This window comes from Hemicordylus capensis, chromosome 5 (genome assembly GCF_027244095.1).
Source record: "Hemicordylus capensis ecotype Gifberg chromosome 5, rHemCap1.1.pri, whole genome shotgun sequence".
NCBI classification, from domain to species: domain Eukaryota; kingdom Metazoa; phylum Chordata; class Lepidosauria; order Squamata; family Cordylidae; genus Hemicordylus; species Hemicordylus capensis.
In genome coordinates, this window is record NC_069661.1 from 4043698 (window position 1) to 4063238 (window position 19541).

General features: G+C 51.7%; 1 protein-coding gene across 3 annotated transcripts in view; it reads left to right on the forward strand.

Annotated features, from left to right (window-relative positions):
* Positions 1-3072: 3072 nt before the first annotated feature.
* Positions 3073-19541, forward strand: part of LOC128327929 (transcription factor COE1-like) — a 123349-nt gene continuing 106880 nt past the window's right edge. For 2 of the 3 annotated variants that reach the window (XM_053257305.1, XM_053257306.1), the window contains exons 1-2: positions 3453-3868; positions 5065-5183. In XM_053257305.1, coding sequence (XP_053113280.1) covers positions 3461-3868; positions 5065-5183 — 527 coding nt within the window. In that variant the 5' untranslated portion in view covers positions 3453-3460. Of the gene's footprint in view, positions 3125-3452; positions 3869-5064; positions 5184-19541 lie in introns of those variants that run through there. The other variant, XM_053257307.1, reaches the window with a different exon arrangement.

Here is a 19541-nt window from a genome sequence, read left to right on the forward strand (position 1 = left end):
CCTTCTGCCCATTTTCTGCATTCTCTTGGAAGAGCGGCGTACTGACATAGCCCTGGATGTGAGGCAGCAGCTAAAAGTTTGAGCTAAAAGCAAAGGAGGCCCCAGTTTGAATCTCACCTAGTGGTTTATAAGCCACCTGCTCTAGAGAGGAGAGCTGGTCTTGTGGTAGCAAGCATGACTTGTTCCCCAAGCTAAGCAGGGTCCACCCTGGTTGCATTTGAATGGGAGACTAGAAGTGTGAGCACTGACAGATATTCCCCTCAGGGGGATGGAGCCGCTCTGGGAAGAGCAGAAGGTTCCAAGTTCCCTCCCTGGCAGCATCTCCAAGGTAGCGCTGAGAGAGATTCCTGCCTGCAACCTTGGAGAAGCCGCTGCCAGTCTGTGAAGACAATACTGAGCTAGATAGGCCAATGGTCTGACTCAGTATATGGCAGTTTCCTCTGTTCCTATGCTCCCTCCCAGTTGCAGCCCCATATGCTCTGTGATATAGAGACAACAATACTGATTTGCTTCCCAACCATGATGGGTGCCCAGATGTGGGAGTACGATTCCAACCAAGGTTGGGAACCCAAAGGATGAGATACCTGAGTTGGTCAGCATTTGTATTGCCCTTGATGTACCATGTTTTTCGTGGCAGCCATGTGCCAGGAGCTGTACACAAAACAGGAGTTATAAATGGACCTTGTCCAGAGGGCTTACAATGTGCATCAGAATGATGAACCAAACATTGATGCATGGAGGGCTGGCAAAGGGATCATGGGAAAGGTGCCGGGGAGAGCCAGATGGCTGCTGCCAGTCAAAAGCTTTGCTTTTGACACACACATGCATGACTGGATAGCTCTTGTCACTGGCTCTCAGCTGAATGTCATCATGGGAATGGCATCATGGGACCATATGAAGCTGCTTCCTACTGAATCAGACCCTCAGTCCATCTGGCTCAGGACTGTCTACTCTGACTGGCAGCAGCTCTCCTGGGTCTCAGTCAGGGATCTTTCCTCTGGAGGCACGATGTCCTGGACAAGGGCCTTCCTGCTAGGGCCCCTGAGCTGCAGCTGCTCCTCCTCCCCTTCATTAGAAAGGGGTGTTTGTTTGGGGTGATGCCAGGACACCAGAACATCCTTTGTTCTTTCCTCACACCAGTTCCCCCAGGGGTAGGGCGTTCCAGAGGCAGCCTTTTACAGAGTGTCCGTTCCCTTGTGAGAAGAGAGTGCCGGAGGCGTTATTGTCTTTTTGTAATATCACTTGGATGGCAAATACGCAGGTTGGGCACGGAGGAGCAGAAGCAAGGAGACACCCAGAAAGCAGCGCCAGTCTCCGAAAGCATTCTCTGTTCCCGGAAGAACAGCACCCTCCCCGCCCCACTAGGCCGCTTCTTCCCAGCCAGCTGCCCAATCTCACTCCTGCTCCTCTGTCTTTCACGGCCTATATCCAAACTACCCAACTGTTTCCTTCCGCTCCCCAACCAAAGAGCTGCAGTATGTGCCACAGCTAGCGGCCACCGGCCATCAGAGGCCATTCAGCAAGCACTCACTCAAAAGCGGAGAGCGGGCTGGTGATCAGCTCCCTTGCCCTGGCCCCATCACAAAAGCACTCACATAACAACCTTGTGATGGCCTCCACTGAAAAACTCTGCATTGGAGTGATGCGAAGAACTATGACTGCTTTGTCTGTGACGTGAGTTCTGTGGTTGCTGCTTCACACTAGGGAAGTGCACGGAACCGGTTCGGAGGTCCTTTACGGGCCTCCGAACTGGTTCGAAGAATCAGCGGTTCCACTGGTTCGAAGGTGGCGGGGTGCTGCTTTAAGAGTGGGGGGGGCGCACTTACCCTTCCTGCTGCTCCTCCCCCCATGTCCTTTGTTTAGAAAGCTAATTTGGGCATCAGCGTACCTCCCTGCTGCCTCTGTTGGCAACTCCCATCAGCCCCAGCAGTGTTCCCTGCAACAGTGATTCCCAGGCGTTGTTGACCACAACTCCCACAATCCCCAGCTGCCATGGCCACATCAGAAGAGTCACACCAAAGGTCCCTCAAGCCCAGCAAGCTGCTACTCAGTGGCGTCCCTGGGCAACAGTTCATTTCAGGTTCAGGAGAACTTCTGGGTGGACTGTGACAACTCAAGGAAGTTTAGAACATGTTCACAAGCCATTCACATCACTTTTTGAATTTCCCTCTTCTATAATTTGAACAATCCACCTTAAGTGGCGCAGCGGGGAAATGCTTGACTAACAAGCAGAAGGTTGCCGGTTGGAATCCCCGCTGGTACTAAATCAGGCAGCAGCGATATAGGAAGATGATCTCATCCTGCGCTGGAGGAGGCAATGGTAAACCCCTCCTGTATTCTACCAGACAACCATAGGGCTCTGTGGGTGCCAGGAGTTGAAATCAACTCGATGGCACACTTTACTTTTACTTTATAGTTTGAACAAAACCTGACAACTGCTAGAAGGACCATTCCAGCTAAAAACGGGTTTCTTTCTGCTTTCTTGTCCCATCCCCTGAATGGCATTCACACAGGAAGGAGTCCACTTTGGATGCCATTCAAGTGGGCCAAGAACACAGAATGAAGGAAGCCACATAGAGTTGTTTCTAGTGTCACTTGTGAACATGGCTTTTTAGATGTGCAGTTGATGGAGAAATGGGTATTGAGTGAAATGGGTTCAGCTGGGGAGCTGAATATGGCTGCGGGGAAATATCTAATCTCCACTCCTAGGCACACGGACCTGGGACTAAGCCCAGCTGAACCAAGCGGGACTTCCTTGTGAGCAGAAACATGCACGGGATCAGGTTGTCTGAAGTCTATTTACAGGACTATTGAGAGGCGGGGGGCGGCTTGGGCTCTGATACCTGGGCAGTGTGTGTGTGGGGGGGCTGTGATGGGGGAGTCCTTGGGGGTGCTCATGGAGGGTCCAGTCGGGGGCTGACTGGGGTGCAGTGGGTGGGGGCAGGCTAGGGCTGCAGGCAGAAGGCCGCTTTGCAGCCCGGAAGGGGGGCTCCCGGGGTGTGCGGCGGCTTAGAAGGAGGCATCCGTGGGGCCCCGCGAGGGCGCTTGGAGGGGGCAGCAGCAGCAGCACGGCCATGGAGGAGGAGGAGGAGGAGGAGGAGGCGGCTTGCAGGATGCTTGTGAGGTCCGAGGGAGGCACCCTTCGGGGGGCGATTCGGGGAAAGTTTGGGCGTCTGGAGCGCGCCCAGAGGCCGCCTCGAGGGGTCGCGGAGGGGGCAGCCGCGGGAGCCGGGGTGGGGGCTGCTGCCGGGGGGGGGCTGCTGAAGTCGCCCTCGGCCAGGGTCAGGGTCCGCCCGCCCGCCCGCTCCCCCCGCGCGGCGCCCCCCGCCTGCCTGGTCCGCGGGTCCGTCCGCCCGTCCCCCGGAGTCCGCTCCTCCCCGGATGATGTCAGCCCGCCGGCCCGGTGGCTCCAGCCCCCTCCTCCTCCTCCTCGTCGTCCCTCCCTCCCTGGGGAGGCGGCATGGCCCGGCTCGGCCCGGCCGGAGGAGGCGGCGGCGGCGGCGGCCCCGTCCCCCTGCGGCTGGAGGCGGCGGCAGCGGGGCCCGCGCAGCACTGGCTGGCCGTGCTGATGGTGCTGCTGCCGGACGAGGACGAGGACCAGGACGACGAGGAGGAGCAGCCGCCGCCGCCGCCGCCGCCGCAGCAGCAGCAGCAGCAGCAGGGCCGGGGCGAGGCCGGCCGGAGGAGGAGGAGGAGGCGGCGGCAGCAGCAGCGGCGGCGCGGAGAGGGCGCCCCGGCCGGGCTGCTCCCCGGGGACCCGCGCCACCGCCGGCTCCTGCTGCTCCTGCTGCCCGCCGCGGCGAATGGAGCTGCGGCCGGAGGCGGCGTCGGCGGCGTCCGGCACAGCGAGCTGCCTGCGCCGCTCACGGTAAAGCCCCGAGAGAGGCGGCAGCTCCTCCGAGGGGCGCCGCGTCCGCCTCCCCCGGCGACACAGCATCAGCCGCCCGCGCCGGCTCCAACGCGGGTCCCCAGAGGCGGCTGGACGGCCGCGGCCATTCCCCTGGCCCGGCCACAATGGCCAGAATGGATGATGGGAGTTGTAGTCCTCCAGCCGCCTCTCCCCGGGGGGACCCGCGTCTGGTCTCAGCACCAGTGGCTTAACTCCTTCGCTGCCACTGGACTCCCCCCGCCCTCCCATGGCTGCCTCCGGCCGCGCTCCACCGCCCGCCCCCAGCCCCAGAGATGGGCTTGAGCCCCCGCTTGGCCGCCCCCAACTTGCCCCTGCAGCAGCAGTCCCGGCTGAGCCCTCCGCGCCCGCCGCTCCGTGGCGCCCGGTGGGCTTTCCGCACGGCTCCGCCGCGCTGGCCACCTCTGTCTCTATCCTGGCCGCGCCTCCTCCATCCCCGCGGCATCCCTCCGCCCCCGGCCCCCCCTCCCCCTTGCCTGGCTCTGCCTCTTGCCCTGCTGCTGCCCTGCCCTCTCCAGCCCGCCCCCCGCGCTCACCTAGTGCTGGGATCCCTCCGAGCATCCCTCCAGCTGCTGCTGCCCTGACCTCGCCATCCCTCCCGCCTGCCGCTCCCTGCTTTCTCCTGCTGGAGGATCGCAGCCCTCCTCCTCTCCCCCAACCCCCCCCCTCGCTTCCCCCACTGGGGCTTCTCTGGCTCGCCTCCTCGGCTTTGATTGCCTCCACCCCTCTTTCTGCAAACGGGTCCCCTCCCTGCTGCTGCCTGGCGCTTGGTTGCTGCCCCCCACCCCGCCCAGCAAGAACCACCCCTCCCCGTCACTTGGAAACAAACACACCAGCCCAAATACTCCTCCTTGGGATTGATACCCGGACATCACCTCCTGGTTGCTGGCGCTCTGGAGGGCCAAGCCGCCGGAGAGCCCCTGCCTTGACTCTGCTTTCCCACTTGGATTCGGGTTTCTTTGCTACAGACATTTCCTTGCAGGGGGACTCAACTATTTCCCCCCCTTTTGAGGTTTTTCTTTTAAAGGGGGGAAAAAAGCAGAAGAATCCCCAACTTTTTCAGTGGAAGCCCCTTGTTGGGGGTTGGGTTTGTTTTTGGTGAGAAGCCCCCCCTCCCTCCTGCCCCTTAAAAGGCTTTTTTGATGTTCTCCATCCAGGAGGGTCTCCCCAGAGGTGGGCTGACCATGAAGGAAGAGCCTCTGGCCGGAGGGCTGTCAGCTGTGAGGTCCTGGATGCAGAGCACTGGCATTCTCGATGCCAACACCGCGGCTCAAAGGTAAGGCGGAAAACCACCCCAGAGAGGGGGAGAGATGGCAAAGTCTTGAGACTTGCAGACAGCCCACAAAATCTCCCAGAAGAAGCAGCCTCCAGTCTTCTGTACAAAACCCACAAGTTTGCTGTTGTTTTATTCTCCCATCTCTTTTGAAATTGGGTTTGTTGGGTCATTGCTCAAGAGGACGGGCGTGAGCTGAGACCAGGGGCTTTGGTTAGGAAAGTTCTTCACTCTTCTATTTCTCAATAGTTTTTCATTGACTCCAATAACTTGTGTGCATCATCAGGCGGTGTATTCTGTCCACAAAGCTTATTGCTGATTTATTAGCTGGGGGTGACTGAAACTGGTGCTGAGGCTCTTTGAAGAAACAAGGATTTTCAGAACATCAACATCATTATTGCCATGACTGGTGTTGTTATCACTATTTCTTCAAATCTGAGAGGCATAAAATTGCCATCATTTTATCTAAATATCATAGCAAAACATCCCCTCTAATATTAAGTAGGAGGGAGAGAACAAGTAGTACCTCCTCACCCTTTCGTGTTTCTCTTAAAGTTGCACATAACCCATTAAAACTTGCATGGATATAACTATTTTCAGATGTCTTTTTCAGCAGAATCAAAAACAGTTTAGGTAGGAACTGACAGGAGGCATCACATAATATTATGTATATGAAGGAAGGAAGGAATATTACACACACCCTGAAGCCTGTGTTATATTTCTTTTGCTCATGCTTTTGGAAAGTGTTTTTGAAATTAACACTCTGGGTGAAAAGGAAAATGGTGTTAGAAAGAGAGCAGAAATATGTTGTTGATGCTAGGGAAATCTTTCCCCTCTTCATTTTTGCTGTTTTTGCTGTTCTTGCTGTTTTGCAACTTTTAGTTCTCTATTCTGTTTGCATAAAAACAGACCTCGGTCTCTCTTTTTAACAGCATACCCAACTTGATAATTCTTTTCCATTTTCCTCCCATGTGCTTCTCTTTGTGGCTTCCCTGCTCTCGCGCGCTCTCTCTCTCTCTCTCTCTCCTCTCTTTTTCTGTCAGTCTTTTACAATTATTTCTGTCGGTCGATAAGCCTGGATGTATGAATCATTCCTCTCAGAGCTTGAAGAAGTTTGCTCTTTTTTGATCTACATTGATTTTGTATTGATCTCAAATGTCCCCTGACCTTTGACATCCGATCTGGCTTGACATTTATTTGAGGTTGGTTAAACAAAGGATAAAAGAATTTGGGCACATACCTAACCATGTAGATGGATGGGGGAGATGCAGTTACACACACACACACACACACACACACACACACACACACACCACAGACATCCCATCAATTTTTCCTCACCTGAGATTTCTAGCTGGACTTCTTCGGGCCATTGTATGCCTGTGTCCGACTTCTCACTCCCTCTCTCTACCACCCATCTAACTTTGCCTCTCTGTTGTGGACCAGGAGCTGGGCACGATTCAGGGCTGTCCTGAGACCTTGTACTGTGCTCTGTGGTCTGAGAGCTGACCTTCAGAGAGGAATCTGGCTGCTCCATCGTTAGCAGCTCTTCTGGAAATTTGGACACCCCAAGCTTTGGGTGCTTGTGGAGCCAAGTGGAGCCTGTGATGTGTACAGCTCCTAGCACACTTAATGGCTCTGACTCTTAAGTAGTTCTGGGGTAGAGCACATGCTAGGCATGCTTCAGGCCTGAGTTCAGGTGCTGGCATCCCTTATTGAAGGAGCTCAGATTAACGACTCGCCCCTGTGATTCTGGACAGATCAGAGTAGTCCATTGCTGGTCTAGACCAGATACAGGGGCATGGGAAATTTACGTTGGTTGTCTCTGCATTTTCAGAGTACAAGGGACACGATCCACCTGGACGCTCTACTGCTCCAGCCGCTGTGCTTCTTACGTACCTCTTCACACATTCCAGTGGGACTCGGTGCAGCAGAGCATCTGAGTGGATCATGCCCAAAGCACTTCATATTTCTGCTCACATTTTACCCTCTCAGCATCCACACAAGTCTGCTAGGATGAGAGATGGCAACTCTACCCAACAGGGCTGTGTGCCGCTTGCTGTTTGCTGACTGGGACCTAAACCCAAATTTCCCCAGTCTAGTTCAGCCCCCTAGCCTCGCATCCCCATTTGGGTTTGATGCAGTCTCCTTACAGTGCAGACCCAGCTTGAAGCCAGCTAAGTCTACCAAGTCCTTGGATCAGTGCTGAATTAGGTCTACAGATTTTAGCGGGATGAGCCCAGCTAAAAGTCAGCATAAAGTAGCAGCATCTGGCTCAAGTTTGAAGTGGGTATTGTTCTCCTAATGGTCTAAGGATTGGGCAGCATAATACAATAGGAAAAGGCAATGAAGCAGACAAAACCTCAGTCAAATATGTGAACATTTCCAAAGCTGAGGCCAGTAATGTGCTAGTGCATTTCTCTGTTATGTTGTGAACTCAGCTCAAATTGTTAAACAAAAGTGGAGTAGTCCATGACAGACTTAGAAGGGACAAAAAAGATCCATTCATACAATGAGGATAAATGTTTTCCTTGTTCTTGTTTGAACTATCTGGGCTGAATTCATTCAGAAAAAATCTGTGCTGGTTTTTTAAGGCTACAAACCTGTGCCTTATCTGGAAATAAGCCCCATGAAGCACAGTGGGATTTCCAAATAAACATGCATAGATGTACAAGCCCTGGGATAAGGGGTAAGGACTTAAAAACCCTTTTACCATAAATTATGCAAAGAGCATTGTTTTATCTTGTCTGTCTGTCTGTCTTAATCGTACCATAATTTAGTCTGTCCTATCCGACTCTTTACCTCCTATATAATATCCAGTCCTATTTTTCTCTCCTGTTCCTGCCCTCTGGCCATAATCTTCTGTATGTTTTCTCAGGAGTAAATCCAATTTAACTCAATGACAGTTACACTGTAGCAGAAATACAGAGGTTTGCCATTTCTCTTGTTCTGCCCTTTCCTCACTTTCTCCCTAGATTGTGTCTCTCTGGCTCCGCCAACCTCCTCGCCTCTCTCAGCTCCATTCATTTTCAGTGTCTTTCCGTCCATCCCTAAGATGCTGGCCCCTGTCCTTGCTGTTTTATTCTGTCACAAAGGTACCAGACCTGACAAGGAGATGTACAGAATGTGTTGAGATGCACACGATAAATGCAAACCGTTAAAAATCCATGGTCCTTCCTTGAGTCCAGATGTCAGGAGCCAAAGCAGGAGGCTTCACTTGAGTCCATTTCACTGTGCCAAAGTCACTAGGCTAGGCATGAAGTAGGAGGCTCTTGGGCTTGCTTTTCCAGAATGCCAGAAAGCCTGTCTCCCATTTTCTTGGCCTATCTTGCCATGGTCTGCATTTGCTAATCATTGTTGTTGCTGGTCCTGCAGTGGTTAATGTCAGAAGAGTTCAAATTCCATTTTGCACAATGGCGGAATTGGTGGAAGGCACATTTTCAAGAGCTAAATACTCTTTATTTAGTTAGCTTTGTCATTGGTTCCCTTTGCCCAGTCTGTAATAGTTGTATGCTCATGTGCAACGAAGGATGGCAGCCATCAGATGGTTCCACCAATATACGGGGACAGAAAACTATTATTTAATTCAATGGCACCCTCGTTCTAAACATATCTGCACATACAAGTCTTATTGATTTCAGTAGCACTTACTTCTGAGGAGGGCTTTTAGCGGTGTGATGCAGTGAAGGCTGATCCACATGTTCAGCATGTGCGTCACTTGGGCAACTTCTTGGGGTTCCTTAAAGCCTGGACTGTGCTTCAGCAGGTGCTAAACAGGCCATCCAAATTGTGCATCACAACCATCCATCAAGTTTAGGAAGTTTTGTGCATGATCATGCTCCTGGGGAATGACTCAGGTGTTTGCTATGTGAACTGTGCAATTTGGGCTGCAAAAGGTGGTGGCAGAAATGCACAGAGAGGTTGCGTGAGTCAATCCTGCACTGACTTGAGAGTCCCAGTACTTGGGCTTTATTGTGTTATGGACTGAGGTTGCCTGTTAGCACACAGGTGAATTATGAGTGAATATTCTTCAATATTCCAAGGCAGAACAGAGAACAAGCTTTGTAAAAAAAATGTAGTAACTGCATGATTAAGCCCTTGGCAACTCCAGCTTCCTTTTAACCCTGTGTCCGTGGTGAAGCAGAAGTGGCCAGATATTGTCAGGAAAGGTGACAGCCCTGCCGATCACTTTCCACCCCCTTCTCTAGCCTCCAGCCTGACCAACTGAGCAGCTCTGTAGCCTTTTCCCTAGAGTGAGCCATTCTCCCCTGCTGATCTATTGTGTAGAATCCTGAACTCAGCCAAGGAAAAAGGTTTCCAGGAGGGCAGGTTTTAAGTGGCATGAGTTGCTGGCTCTTGTTTGGGGGATTAACTTTTTAGTGGCAAAATTAAACGTCTGGGGCTAATAGTGTCAGTCATGGGTGGGTGGAGGGAGAATGGGAGAGCAGGAGACCACCTTGGAGGCCCCAACCCCTCTTATCGTCTTTCTTGCAGGTTTTCTCTGTAGTGGAAGGTTAAATGTGGAAGCGATCTCTGCTTTGCTCCCCAGATTTCCCTGAAATCTTTGTATGCTCTTTTCCTTAACTTTTAAGTTTCTCTTAATCACAGAAACATTGTGTATCCCGCCTCCCCCCCCGCCCCAAAAGGTGGAATTGATGCAGTCAGGAGAAATGTTTGAGCTGATGGAGGCGGGGGTGATGGGGACTCATTAATAACCATTTAGTAAACAAGGATTCCCAGTATCTCTGCTGGACAGCTGATGCAAATCGTTTCCCTCTCTTGCTCTCCCACTTACATCTCTGTGCTAGGCGCACCATTGATTTGCTGAAAAGTCTGTATGGATTTTCAATTGTGATGTTCTGTTTGGATGATTGGATTACCGTAATGCGCTTTGCGTGGGGCTGCCCTTGGTGACACTTTGGAAGCTCCAGCTAGTGCAGAGTGTGTGTGGCAGCCCACTTATTGATGTGCGCAAACCAGGAGGAATGCATCATCGCCCTGCTTTTGGTTCATCTGCATTTTGGTTCATGGGCTTCCGGTTTGCTTCCTGGCCCTATTCAAGCTCCTGGTGCTTGCCTTTGAAGGCCTAGAATGTTTGGATCCTGCATACCTGAAGGAGGAGTGCTTTCTCCTGTGTATTCCTCCCCAGGCCTTAAAATCAGCTGATGAGGCTCTGCAGTGTGCCCGGTCTGCGGTGTGCCTGGTGTGCCTGGTCTGCTAAGGCAGTGGGTTTTGTTCGGGTGCTGAGCAGGGCCTTTTCAAAAGTGGCACCCATGGGTCCCTGCTGTAGATCTCTCTGTCCTGCCACCAGCTGTTCCACCACGAGCTGAAAACTCTCGTTCTCCTTTTGTGGGGTGTTGCTTCTGATCATTGACTAGTCCTGTTTTCAAACAGAAAACACCAGCTGGTTTTACGTGTCTCCATGATCTGGTTCTTTTTATCAGTTTTAATCCAATTTTCCTGTGCACCACATTGCGTAGAAATGCGACTCAACTGTTTTGCAAGCCAACGAATAACCAGTTCCCTTGTATTCCACATGGGCAGCTGCCATGACACTGCCCCATAGTCACACAGGACACCTCTGCCGTGAACTCTGTGAACGCACGCTCACCTTTAGCTGTCTGAATTGGAGTTGGGAGCCTACCTTACAGGGTTTTCGGAAGGACTGAAGCACAATTATGGATATGACTAGCCACAGAACTGCTAAGCATTGTATCATTACCAGGTATACTTAGGGTATACTTTCAGTGTTTTTAATGCACACCAAAACAGGTAACGTGTGAATGTGCCACACACAGGTATTATAGAGGTGCCCTTGTCAGGAAACCAGGGTTTGTTGCAGCTTCCCACTGAGTAGATGCCAGAGGTATGAGGTTGAAAAGGTTTTGTAGAAAAAAATTCCCCATATTTTATTTTTCCATGGAAAAACTTCGATTTCTAACAAGTTAGAAATATATTTGTAGCAATGAATTGATACCTGTGCAATGAGAGGCAAGCTTGACAATTTCAAAGTTGTAATTAATGTCTTCCAAGTGATTATTCCTAGGAAGTATGTGAAAGAATACATATATGTTTTATTGGTTTGTAAACAGGAGGGTAATCTGATGCAGGTTTATTTTTACTTGATATTTAGGTCAAACAACGTGCCAGATCAGATCACAATCAATTTAAGGGCATCGGGAAAATTTGCATTGTGAAATTTCATGAGGAAAAGTTTATGCAAATTTTATGTAAATGAGAAAATGGCATGGGGGAAATTCCTGGAAAATTCCTGGACCCCCCCCCCTCCAAAAAAAAGTCAAGTTTGAAATTTTCCAGAAAGCCAGAGGGTGTACACTTAGTGACACACTCTGCATTGTGTCTGCATAGTGAATGGAACAGTCCATAATTTCCAGCTGCTACTGATCCAGCTCTTGGATTTAACTCCTAACCTACATTGTGGGAATGAATTTTAATTTTTTAAAATCACATTTATTCATCCTTTTCCTGTTTCATCTCTTCCCCACCCTGCTCCATGTTCCTTTTCTTCCTTTCCCCCTTCTTTTTCAACTGAGGTAGAGGTGACATTGGAGATCTGTGGTTATGATATCCCACAACTGAAAAAAGGGTGCTGGCGAGGTGATGAATCAGACTGTGCTTTGTCCTCGGACCATTCTCCTGAATCCCGCCCCCCCCGCCCCTCCACCCCCAAATTGCTAGGGGGAAACTTCCAAGTACCTGCATGGTAGCTTGTGTGGGGAGGGGCCTTATTCAAACTGAGATTATGGCAGAGAGGGGAGTGTTAAAGCCCCCTCCCTCCAGTGCCACTGCCCCAGGATCAAAGGGCCACTTAGCACATCCCGTCTGTAGCGGTGAAGAGCTTGAGCTACAAGCCAGCAAGTCCCTGAGTCTCGCTGCCATGAACTCACTAGATGGTGGCAAGCAGAGGCAACCCAGAATCTCTCTGCCTCAGTCAGCCCCTCTCAGTGGGGTCATGACCAGAGATCAGTGTTCCCTTTAAGGCGTGCACACATGTGCGCACTCACAAGTTTTTGGAAGTCCGCTCAGTTTAATTTAGATCCCGCTCAGGTTGGATCAGGGAGGCCCCATTCTGAATGCAGGAGTGCACACACTGCTTTGATCCTGCCGCCCAGAACAAAACTCATTCCGCACACAGATGGAAAAAGTGAGAGTGAATACCGCCAGGGATCCAGAAAGTTAGTCTCAGCTCACCAGCCAGCCATTATTTGTGGCTGCCATCCTGCTGGTTCCTTGCCTCCTCAAAAATGGCCGTGGAAGTGAGACCTCTGAGGAGCAGATCTGCATGGTTCTGGCTGGGTGTCCAGAGGGCTGGGGGAACTTGCTGCTGGAGAGTGGATTTGCAGATGCCTGGTCATGACCCATTAGCTGGAGTCCAAGGCCCCAAACAGTGCAAGGCTCCAGTCTAGAAATCTCATCCCAATTTCCGCCATATCTGCATCCAGATCTTTTGGACCCAGGGAGACTTTTTGCTGCTACAATTGCTCCAGGGAGATCTTCCATACTTCCCTGTCTCCAGATCCCCTTCCTCCCACTCCCAATCCCCAACCTAAGTTTATTGATGGTGGCCAGTCCTTCCTTGGACCTCGCTCCTCTCGTGTTCTTTACTTCCACGTAGATGAACCAGGTTTGTAAGGAAGGGGTGCAAAATGGGCACATTTTTAGGAGAAGGAGTACAGATTTGGAGGGGTGGGGGTGGTAAAGAAGGAAGTTGGGTTGCAGTTTTGCAGTGGAAGGCCGATGGTAACGGGTCAGCAGTTGGGAATAGGGAGGGTAGTATGGTGGAGTGGGTTTATCTGTCATAAAGATAATGTCCCTTGGAGGTGCAGAGGCTCCGAAGCACACACATGGCGTTTCCTTAATGATTTCAGTGGAGGTAGGATCTGCACCTTTGCAAAACAGACGTGTGCTGGAGCTGACCACTTGAGTTGCCAGCTAGCCAGAAAAAGAATGGCTTGACCTGTTCTTGTGTTTCTTGATTGGCAGAAGTCAGCTCACAGAGTTTTCCACAGTGGAGGTCTTCACGGCCGCCTGTCGTCTAGTGCTGCAGATCAAACCCCGTTAAAGGCTCAGCTGCAGCAGCCAGATCAGAAACTGGCAGCCCTAATATGATTGCTTACCCCCTCAGCTTTGCAAAATGGCCCTTGAAATTACTGAGCCACAAACCTGCTTCCACATACATACATATGTTAGTGACATGTGGCCTTAGGAACAGAAGAACCAGCTTTTGTTCTGCTGGCTCGCTTGGTTGCCCAAAGAGTTGTGAGGAGACCAACAAGAGACTGCTCTTGTTGGGTGCAATGTTCTAAGGAGAGTCTAGAGCCGCAGCCAGTGGTCAGATCCACTTTCTTCTCGTTCGAGGCCTCGGGGAGGTCTCTCTCTCTCTCAAGCAACAAGGGCCCTCCCTCTGAGGTACGCTTTCTGCTGCAGGCACAATGCTGGGCTAGATAGATTTTGCTTGGCGCCACCAGCAACGACATTCCTGTGCACTAACCAACACTCTGGGAAATGGGAAAGAATATGTAGACTTCTGCATTTCACAGAATTCTTTGAAATGGTTGATCTACACAGAGGGTGCAGAAGAGGAGGGTGCACTGGTCCCAGTGCTAAGCAGTGCAGGGTTTTAAGAGGGGACTGAGCCATGGAAGCAGATTGCTGGCTTGTCCCCATGGAGCCCACTGCAAAGGGAGTTAAAGGGGCAGAAGAGAAGCCTCTAGGCACTGTGCAATTTGTTAGCCTTCCTCCAAGGAGCTCAGGGTGACATTTTTATTTTTATTTTATTTTTACCTTTATATCCCACTCTTCCCCCAAGAAGCCCAGAGCGGTGTGTACTTGGTTTTATGTCTGTCCTCACACCAATTCTGTGAGGTAGGTTAGGCAGAGAGAGGGAAGTGACTGGCCCAGAGTTGCCCCGAGAGTTTCGCGGCTGAATGGGCCTTTGAGTTCAGGTTGCCCCAGCCCTAGCCCAACACTCTAACCACGGCATCACACCCTGTGGTTCTGCCCTGCGTTTCACCCTCACTGCAACCCTGCGAGGTAGGTTAGGCCGAGACACAGCGCCCGGCCCAAGGCGAGCTCAGGGAGTTTGACGGCCGAGTGGAGATTTCAGCACAGGGCTCCCTGGCTCTCCCCTGACACGCCATCCCGGGCAGGAGTCATCAGCGTTTCCCAAGGACTGTGCACCGTGCCGGCGGAGTGGGTGAGCCACCCCAGTGTTCCTCCTCCTGGGGCCGAGGCTGGCTTGCATCGGCAAAGGATTTGGCCCCGCCGATGCCAAGGGGGACGTTTTGTGCCGGAGTGGCCAGTGGGAGGGGGAGCTGACCCTAATGGAGCAGCAGGGCTGCTTTGTCCTCCCCCCCCCGCCCCGTCCAGTTCCTGGCGGCCCAGCGCATGGAAGAGGGGTCTTTACTGTAACAGGCGCTTGCTGGTCTCCTCTGCTAGGAAATGCTCCGGTTTTCTTTAATAATTCATGGGAGCTGAGCCCAGCCTCCCCACTCTGGGGGAGCCCAGCGCCGTGGCTGCCTCTGTCCTTTCTCTCCGCTCCCTCCCTCCCTCTCCCTCCTTCCCCTCATTGCTCCTGCCTTTAACGGCCTTTAACGGCCAACACTTTGGGGAAATGGGAAAGGAATTAAATGCAGGTGCGCCTGCCTGGCTGGAGGAGATGGAGCATTACAGGCCTTTGAGCTGGGAAGTTTCCGGCTTCTTAGCTCTTTCCTCAGGAATGGTGGTGTGAGGGCTGGATTGTTTGCTTTTGCTCTTTTGGCAGCCAATTCCGGGCTGGCCACTGGAGAACCAAGCAGGAGCTTAGTTGTGCTGGCTAAGTGGAACCTCCAGGATCAGAGGCGGTATACCCCTGAGTACCCATTGCAGGTGGTGGGGTGGGGTGGGGGAGGTCAAGAGAAGAGGGTGGCGGTTGCCTCCATGTGCTGCTTGTGGGCTAGCCAGAGGCCTCTGATGGGCTACTATGGGAAGCTGGAGGACTCGGTGGGCCCAGCCCTCTTTGCTCTTATGAAAGAGGGCTTTTTGGATGGTCTTGTTTGCCACTGTCCTAAACATCATACTTAGCATTTGTAGCACTTTAAGTGTTCAAAATGCTTTGCATACATTATGTCAGGAACTCTTACAACAACCCTGTAAGGTAGGTCAGTATTAACCCCCCCCCTTTTCAGATTCAGAGGCAGGAGTAGAGCAAGTAGGGCTTTCCAAGGCTAGAGGAAGATTTGAATCCAGGACTTTCCAGGTCACAGCTGGCAGTGCAAGGCAGGGCATGATTACTCAGAAGTAAGTCCCAACATGTTCAGTGGGGCTTACTCCATGATAAGCACAGTTAGGATTGTGCAGCCTCCGTCTCGACCTCTGTGCTCCTCGTGCTCTCAGTGGTTGACATCCAGACCAAATTACACGTGAGTAGTCCCACTTAAGTGGCGCAGCAGGGAAATGCTTGACTAACAAGTCGGAGGTTGTCGGTTCGATTCCCCACTGGTCTGTTTTCCAGACTATGGGAAACACCTATATAGGGTAGCAGCGATACAGGAAGATGCTGAAAGGCATCATCTCATACTGCGCAGGAGGAGGCAACGGTAAACTTCTCCTGTATTCTACCCAAGACAACCACAGGACTCTGTGGGTGCCAGGAGTCGAAACCAACTTGACGGCCCACTTTTAGTCCTGCTGAAACTAATGAGACCAGTTAGTCACGAGTGCAAGGCTTGCAGATTAGCCTCACCCTCCCACAAAACCACTAGCCAAGTTTCACTTGTTCACTTGCACCCCGTTTGCGACTTAAAGAAAGAAAAAGAGAACTATTCTAAAGCTTCCTTTCCCGGTTTTCTGAGGGTAGTTTTCAGTTGCCACCGAGGATCAGGTAAGCCTTGGCTTTTAAGAAGCCTCTCATAGCTGAGGGACTGCAGGCCTGCAGACCTCCGAATCCTTCATCAGGTCGCCTGGTCTTGCCCTGGCTGTCCATTCAGTGGCGCTGAAACTCTGGTGCAGGGTTTCCCACCTTGGTTGGGTCCCCAGCTGCTGTCGGACTACACCTCCTGGTAGCAAGCATGACTTGTCTCTCAAGCTAAGCAGGATCCACCCTGGTTGCATTTGAATGGGAGACTAGAAATGTGAGCACTGGAAGATATTCCCCTCAGGGGGATGGAGCCGCTCTGGGAAGAGCATCTAGGTCCCAAGTTCCCTCCCTGGCAGCATCTCCAAAGATAGGGCTGAGAGAGATTCCTGCCTGCACCCTTGGAGAAGCCGCTGCCAGTCTGTGTAGACAATACTGAGCTAGAGAGACCAAGGGTCTGACTCAGTATACGCCTGTTTCCTACGTTCCTACGTTGTCCAACAACATCTGGGGACCCAAGGTGGCGAAACTCTGCTCTAATGCAATTTCAGAGAAGTCATTCAGGGCACTCCTTAGTGTTCACAGAGCTATCCCAGCTTCATTGGCCTTCACAGTAGCCCTGTGAGGTGTCCAGCTGTTACTCCAGTTTTAACAGCTAGGGCGCTGAGGTGGAAGATTAGCTGTAGAGGCTGGGGTCTTGTACTCAGTTAGGCTGCATAAATACTGCTTAGGACAATGGGGGAGGTGTTAGCGGTCTGTTATGTGCAGGATTTTCAGCCTTTGCCCTTGACAGAACTAGGAACTGAGTTTGGATTCCCAGCCTGACCGTAACAGGTTTGTCGACCTCATTCTTAATTCGGCAAGGCTTCTATCCTATGCAGAGCAGCATCCTTGGAGACCATCAAGCTGCGTTTCAGCTGCAAGACACTCATTTTTGCAAGATGACTCATGCCAGTGGCACTCCCAAAATTAAGTTTTTGATTACAAATCACAAGATTGATACCAAGCACTTAAAAAAAAACAAACCCACTTGACGAATTCCTGCGACTTTAGGGTTATTCTGAAGTCATCTGCTTCCTCTGCTTTCTGCTCCTCTTAAAGGGCGAAATCTGAGATTGTCATAAATCCAGCAGCCTGAAAACACTTAAATTGTGAGGCTGCTGATAACATCAGTGTCGTGTTTCCTGCATTTTGTCACCCTGCTGATCCCTGTGTCAATCTCACTCAGCTCCCCACCTTTTGTTATTCTGCCCCCCCTCCTGGCCCCAGAGAGCCAGCTGAAAGAGTTCAGGGTTCAGACATTCTCCTTTTCCTTTATTTCCGTACCCAGAGAAATCGGATGCAAAATGCGTTGACTGCACATAAAGAAGATCGGAGAGATCCATTACTTTATTTACAGATGAAAACGTCTAAGTGCCTTAATGGAGATTATTATGGAAATACATCAGGGCCTCTGCTTTGGAGTTTAAAAACCAAAGTGCAGAGAGCATGCGAGTTTCCTAAAAGAAAGCCATTCAGTGCACATGTGTGTGTGTGTGCGCGCTTGCAAGGATTGGGCCAGGGTTAAGCTCAAATGTGGCACACCCTCCAGACCTTAAGACAAAACACAGAAATCAAAGTTCTCTTAATTTTAAAATTTTAATGTAACTACTCACACACACATTGTGTGGAAAAAATTATAAATCTGTACATCATCTATGGCTCATCCTAACGAGCTGGCATGGTGGCAGGGGCACCAAATGAGGTGCATCTGTCTCTGGTTCTCAGAAGAGAACGCACATGGCAGAGAAAACACACACACACACACCCCAAGATCCAAGCTCAGGAACCAGCCAGAGTGGTACAGAATATAGGTCTTGAACCAGGTTCCTGGCAGCCTCTGGTTGCCTGTGGCCCGATTGCGCCTGTATCTCCCATCCCACTCTGCATTAAGGAGAGCTGCGCTGCCTGCACAGCTCTACCTGATGAATGGCCAGCCTGCAGGCAGCGTGGCTCTCCTTTATGTGAGGGCAGGGCAGGATGGCAGAAACAGGAGCAGTCGGGCTGCCGGGAACCTGGTTCAAGACCAGTATTCTGTACCACTCTGGCCAGTTCCTGATCGGGGATCTTGGGATGGTGGGCGTGCCTGGAGGTCCGCATTCTCGTGTTACGGGGAAGGGCTGGCTCTCCCATGAAATAGGGTGAAGCCAGCTGCTTTAGGTGGCAGACTTAAGAACAATTCCCAAGGGCAACATGGACTAATGGATAGTCTGCGGAAGGTGCAATGGCACCAAACTGCTTTCCCCTTCCCAACAGCAAAGGGAGGAAAGAGATTTGGAAGAACATAAGAACAGCCCTGCTGGATCAGGCCCAAGGCCTGGCTAGTCCAGCCTCCTGTTTCACACAGTGGCCCATCAGATGCCTCTGAAAAGCCCACAGGCAAGAGTTGAGGGCAGGCCCTCTCTCCCGCTGCCGCTCCACTGCTACTGGTATTCAGAGGCATCTTGCCTCTTAGGCTGGAGGTGGCCCACAGCGACCAGACGTAGCCACTGATAGGCTTGTCCTCCATGAATGTGTCTAAGCCCTTCTTAAAGCCATCCAGGCTGGTAGCTGTCACCACATCTTGTGGCAGAGACTTCCATAGGTTAATTTTGCATTGTGTGAAAAAGTGCTTCCTTTTGTTGGTCCTAAATTTCTTGGCAATCAGTTTCATGGGGGATGACCCCTGGTTCTAGGAATCATGGGGATTCTAGGAATCGCCTATGATTCTAGGAATCGTAGGGGTAATTCTAATAGAAGAAAGAGAGAAAACAGGGCCAGAAGGCACCCAGTTTTGCTCTGCTTCAGGAAGCAAAATGTCAAGGGCCAGCACTGTTGGGAAGTAGCACCCTTTTCTCCGAGGCTTTTTACCAGATAGTCACTGTGATGGTGGTCACTGAAACCTTAGCAACCTGGAGGCAGGAATTCAGCCAGACTCTCGGTCAAACCTAGCCCCGCCCTGCTTCCTCTGAATGGCAGCTGCTCTCTCCAGGGATCCAGCTGGCCAAGATCTTTCCCAGCCAGGAGATCCTTTTCCACTGGTGAGGCCAGAGACCTCTTGCATGCCCAAAGCACAAGGTCCCTCTGTGAACTCTCAGGAATGACTGTCCATCAGTTTCAAGGGGGGCAGAAACACGCCACTCTGCTTGGCAGGTCTCTGGGGCTGTGCATAGCCCACGACTGATGCGGAGACAGCCTCGCAAAGCAACCTTTTGGCTGTCTGTGGACAAGCCAGCCTTGTGAGGCTTTTGTAGAGTTTTGTGCGGCATCTGAGAAAAGCCCTTGGAGCTGTGACTGGTCGCTGCCGCAAAGGAGCCACCTGCATCTATATATAATTCTCTTAGTCATACCCGTCGCTAATCCCATGTGTGGCACCTCTCGCGAGAGTTCGCGAGCGAGGGGAGGCGGAGAAGACATAAGGCCAACAGACAGGCCAGCGAATGGGAAGGCAGGCGGGGAGAGAAAGCAGCGGCAGTGGCAGGGGGAGA